At 53.8% G+C, this 5,591-nt stretch overlaps 1 protein-coding gene across 1 annotated transcript in view; it reads right to left on the reverse strand.

Moving 5' to 3' along the window:
- Nucleotides 1–2,711: 2,711 nt before the first annotated feature.
- Nucleotides 2,712–5,591, reverse strand: part of Loxl1 (lysyl oxidase like 1) — a 23,527-nt gene continuing 20,647 nt past the window's right edge. The window contains exons 6-7 of the mRNA XM_055622028.1: nucleotides 4,696–4,811; nucleotides 2,712–3,026 (exon numbers count right to left, since the gene is read on the reverse strand). Of these exons, the coding sequence (XP_055478003.1) occupies nucleotides 3,020–3,026; nucleotides 4,696–4,811 (123 nt within the window). The 3' untranslated portion in view covers nucleotides 2,712–3,019. The remainder of the gene's footprint in view (nucleotides 3,027–4,695; nucleotides 4,812–5,591) is intronic.

Raw genomic sequence — 5,591 nt, forward strand, 5'->3', positions numbered from 1 at the left:
CTCTCTTTTCTTCCCTGTTCTCTCTTCTGTGCCAGACAAGGAACAGCCCTGGGGCCCAAGAAGCCAGACCGTCAGATACAGGTGGAGGGGCGGAGGCCCACCACAGGGTAGTTAAGGCCTCTGCTCTGTCAATTTTTCCTGAATTCCTTCCACACTCATGCCCATGGTACCAAATAAGGGATCCTGTAGGCCAGACCAAAGAGAGGCTGCAGGCCCAATGCAAGCCACACTGTTCCAGCAGGCCTTGGGAGAGGCAGTGAGGCCCTCAGTACTAGGGCTGAGCCAGGGGTGGACAGTACATGCCCTCCCAGTCAGTGAAGCACAGATGGGCCCTGTATGTCCTTGGTGGTTGTTTCTGAGGGAGGCCATAGAGCCCCCCCCCCCACCTCCACATCTGTCCATATAGCAAGGGTGTGGTTGAGGACATTCAGTGGTCCCCATACTCAAAGGGAAGGAGGGAAGGCCCAGACTTCACGAAACAGGACTTAGGCTGGCCTTTGAAGGGACATGAGGGAGACTGAGGTGGTAGGTGGCCCAAGCCATGATCCCCAGGGCCTGTGCTATCTATAGGTTTGTCATAACTCTGTCTGTGTGAGGCTTGGGGAGTGGTCCAGGTCATCTTCTGCCAGGTGAGCCCTGGGGTCAGAGTCAGGTGAAGGGAGACAAGGGCAGTGATGGCTGTTCTTCCCCAAAGTGACCCAGTGAGACAAACCTCAAGAGGGACCCCCTCTCCCGGCTCCCTCCCAGCTCTGCACCTCCTGACTACAACACGCTTGCCCAGCCACTGAGGACTCTTCTCCTCAGGAGAAGAGTGGCCACAGACCCTGCCACTCCATATACAGACAAATGCCCCATGAGCCACTTCTCTGAGTTGGTCGGAGCCCACTTCTTCTTCCAGAGAGAGGAGCAGTCCTGACAAACCCTCAGACCATAGCAGCTCTTCAGAAAGAACAGTGGCCACCCAGGGTCCCTGTGTATCCTTGCTGTCTTATCTCCTGTGAGGTGGAGGCTTCCTTTCCTTTTTGCCTCCACTCCAGACTGCTCAGCTCAGAAGGTCCTGCCAGAATGTGGGGACTGACCCACTCCACCTTCAGGGCAGAGCTGCAGTCATCCGTCCAGCCTCTGGGGCCTGAGCTCCAGGGCTAGGGTTCATGTGCACTGAGGAACCCTGTCTGGATTCTGCGTCCCTACCCCATGGTTTGAAATGTGCCTCCTTTGGGAAACGCCACCCCATCTCTCCTTTCACCCTGTCCAGTGTTCTGGCCTGAGTCTGCATTAGCATCGCTGATGGTAGGGGGGTCTTCTCCCCAGAAAACTGCACACACCGGCCATCTAGCCTAGCTGGGGCTCAGAGATCTGGGTTCTAGTCCTGATCGCCTGTGGCCTCACATAGGCTCCCATACAAACCTGGGATTGAGGACCTTTGACCCAAACTTCTAGGGTCCTTCTAACTTTGGGTTCTGGCTCATTCTGGGGCATCTAGAGAGGAATGACATGGGCGGGTGTGAGGTAGCATCTTTGAGGCTCTTCTCAGCCTCCTGGTCCAGCCCAGATGCAGAATGGTTGGCCAGGACATCTCCTCCCACCAGGAGAGTTGGGTCCTGCTGTCTGGGCTGATGCCTGGCCCAACCACTCCAGCGGGCTGGAGCCAGGAACCTTCTGGGAGGTCTTTCTACACACCTCGGAAGACCTGGGTTGGGGGGACTCAGTTGGGGGGAGGTGAGTGGAGTCTAAATGGGGTGAGGGGCAGGTGCTGATACTGTAGCTCACCTAGTGCCTCCCCTGCAGCAAGGACTGTTGGTTCTCCATGACAGTAGTGTTGCCAGGCGGGAGAGCAGTGCCATTTTATTAATGATGAGATCTGAGGTGCAGGGGGACAGCATGCCTGGCCCAGCATCAAATAGCTAGAACTAGCCCCTTGAGCCAAGTCTCTTTCCCTTTCCTCTTTTCCTCTAGACTGGCAGAGGCAGGTGGGTGGAATGAAATCTTGAGGGCTGGTGGGAGAGGAGGAAAGGAGCTGACATTTTCTTTCCACTTCTTCCTGGTCCAGACTGGTGTTGAGGAGTTCTAGAATACCACATCCAGGTAAGGACTGTGGCTCTCCCTCCATCCTGTACTCCCTTCAGCCTCCAGGCCAGCTACACTACCGTGTTCCATGACATCCCCTCTGCCGAGAATGCACGTGTCCTCTCCCTCTGGGAAGGTGGCCCTTTCCCACATTAAGGCTTCTCTGCCCCTCCCTAGGCACAGAGTATACCATTATTATATGGGGTGGGGGCTGGGGTTGTGCTGAGGATGCCCAGCATTGTGAGAGCTGTGGTTAGCTCCCAGGGCTGAGGCCGGGGTGGAGGTGGGGGGGGTGGCGGTGGGGGGGTGGCGGTGGCAGTGAGCTACAGTCTGAGAAGGAAAGGAGGGCCAGTAAAGGGTGGAAGAGTGAGGGTGGGAGAGAAGCTGGGAGCTGGAGCCGCCTATCACCTCTGCCCTCACCCCATGAGATGGGGTCCTCTGTCCTGGAAGACAGCCTTGCCTTGGACTTTACCCCGCAGCACTTCCCCAATGGATAAGCCTGGTGTCCTGAGGCTGCTGGAGTCCTGGCAGCCGGCAGCTACCCTTTCCACATTTTCCTACACAAAGGCTGAAACCCCAGAACACCTCTTGGACCTGACCTGGCTGTGGTCCACCGAGCCATGAGGCCACAGCACGAGTCCAGACTAGAAAACCCTTGTTTTATTCAGCACCCGGGCAATCTTGCTGTGTGGGATGGCCAAAATATAAAAATTTGAAAACCAGCAACAGACAACATGATGTTGTAGAGGAGAACTAGGAACATAATGGGGCCTGGCATTCAGAATCCCTGTGGTTTGGGTCCATGTTCACTCCCTGAGGCTGGCAGGGAGGGATGCCCCAGCAGCCAGCTGCCCTCACCCTTGGGCTAGGCAGCTGGGCTTCTTGAGGGAGGCTGCCTGGAAGCAGGGCCTACTTTTTAAGGAGAGACAAGGGGGCTCCGTCCACTCAGAGATCAGGACCTAAGGAAAGAAAGAGAATTGGTCAATGGTGTGATATCTGCGTGGTGGCTCCATCTCCCCAGGAGTGTGGGCTCAGGGCAAAAGGCCTGGACACTCGGGCTTCCAAAGAGCTCCTTCAGGGCCTCCCACCTCTCAGGGCACAGCCTCAGCATGCCTCCTGCTGGCTGCCTCCAAGGCCCAGGTTCTAGCAGCCACTGTCAGGAAATACTTCCCTGCTTCATTTTCTAATTCTGATGCCCCTCTTTTTTTTTTCCCCCCTTAAAAAGGAGAAAAAGAAATTCTCCTCTCCCCTCTTCAGAATCATGATGGAAACCTACATTTGCCAGTCCTGTGGCCTTTCTGGGAACGCTCTGTGCTGCTTCCTGTGCATGCTAGCCCAGCAGCCTGCCTGTGGTCAGGGTTACAGGGACATTAATGAGACGGGGCCTTTCCAAGCATTTATGTAAAGAGGCCTTGGAAGGAAGGGCCTTGGCCTCCACAGCCATAGGCCTCAGGGAAGCACAAGGGCAGCCCAGATGCTCCTCTGTCTACCCCTTACAGTACTTATAGGGTCCCTGTGACCTGAGACACACTGAAGAGTAAGCAGGCATTGGAAACTCAGGCTTATGAACGATAAACTGCCAGTGAGGAGCAGCAATCAGTCATTTCTCCCACCGGCCATGTCCTGGGTGACGGAAGCCTTATTCTACTCCCAAGTAACCTGACCTCTCTATTGAAGTGGACGTGGCAGGACCCTTTCTTTCTGACGTAAGCATATGAGTGGGTTAATAGATGAAATAGGGTAATAGATGAAAGAGCTATCTTTAAATGGGCTCTTAACCTTTATCCTGCTCACATACTGAGCCCTGATCCTGCTCACACACTGAGTCCTGACCCCACAGGATTAAACCTTATACTTGCCATCCTTTGACAAGCACACAATCTGGGGTAAAAACATCTCTCCAGGAGTTGCAGTTTCTACAGCTCAACTGCAACGGACGAAATAAGCTTAAAGTGCGAGGAGATTTTTAGTAGAAGAATATCGCTTTGGCCTAAGCAAACATTTAGCAGAGGATTGTGTTCCTTCCTGGAAGGAGAGATTAAGGAGACTGAGTTCAGCTGGCCTGGGGCAGCAGGTGCTAAGAACCCTGCTTAGAACCATATGCCAAAAGCCCAGGCCTATTAACTTTCTGCATGATGGAGGCCCAGGGACAGAAGCTGGTTTATTCCAACCAGAATTACTCCTAAGCTGGGGTTATTTAACCCAGCCCAACTGCTAATGACACCAACAGTCATGCCTTCTGTTTTGTTCCGCCACGAGCTGGGGACATGAACATGCTGGCATCGGGCGGGCCTGAGGTCCTCATCCCTGGCTTATGTGGGAAGTGAAGAAAGTAGCTCTGAAAGCAAAGGTGTTATCAGAGCAAGGACCCACACATTTAACCAAACCACCCTGCCTTCTGCCAGCTTCTATTTGAAAATCCTAGGGAGCCATAGGATTGGATGGATGTCAATACCGCATAGCCTGAACTCTATCATGAGCATTCAGCTCGGGACTGGTGCGTGGCTATGTTTGACCATTAATGACTCATCCCCAAAATGCAGGAGTCTCAGGTATTTCAGGGAGCCCTGCATGCTCCCCGGTGGGAATGTGCTTGAGGCAGGAGTCAAGGGGTGGGCAAACACGTACTGGACAATTTTGCAATTTGTGGTAGAAACGTAGCGACCCGTGTAGTGGATGCTGCATCTCACCACGTTGTTGGTGAAGTCAGACTCCGAGACGATGTAGTTGGGGTTCACGTGCACCTGGAGAAGAGAGAAGGGGCCTGTCAGGGAGCTGCGCCCCGCCGCCGCCCGCCCGCCCGCTGGTGGAGAGGGAGGCAGACACAGGGCGGCAGGGAGGGAGACAGACGTGGGGGACAGAGACAAGGGCGGGAAGAATGGGCAGTTGTGGTTCAAGAAAGCATAATCTGTGTCCTCAGCAGGAGACTGGAAACATCCCCAGAGCCAGAGCCCACTCCAGGAGGCCCCTGCATGGGGCACTGTTGCCATTTTCTGCCCCAGAGAATACTGCATTGAGGGGTAGAAACAGGCAGTCAACACCTGGTCTACTTGACTCTAGCACTCAAAGCTGTCAACCACATGATTAGCCACATGTCCCTGTCCAGGTGACCTACTGAGGGCCCGGCTCTTGCCAGGGTACTTACCACACCCTGAAGCCACCCTTTGTTGAGAAGATGGCCCAAGCATGCCCTGCACCCTTTGTCTGAAAGAGCTACAAAGACAAACCATGCCAGTTTGGATTAGCATGGGTGGGGACCAGTCACTGAAGGACGTTTAAGCCTGGATGCGTTGGGTGTGCAACTCTGTAATAGAGCACCTGCCTAGCTCTTTCAGAGGACTCAGGTTTGGTTCCCAGCACCCACATCACAGCTCACAACCTTTTGTATTGCAGTCCCAGAGTTACTGTACATGCACAGTGCACAGATATTCATACAGGCAAAACACCCAGACAGAAAAAAAAAATAAAAAAATACATAGATAGATAGATAGATAGATAGATAGATAGATAGATAGATAGATAGA

This window comes from Psammomys obesus, unplaced genomic scaffold (genome assembly GCF_907164565.1).
Source record: "Psammomys obesus unplaced genomic scaffold, mPsaObe1.curated_primary_1811, whole genome shotgun sequence".
Classification (NCBI taxonomy): Eukaryota; Metazoa; Chordata; class Mammalia; order Rodentia; family Muridae; genus Psammomys; species Psammomys obesus.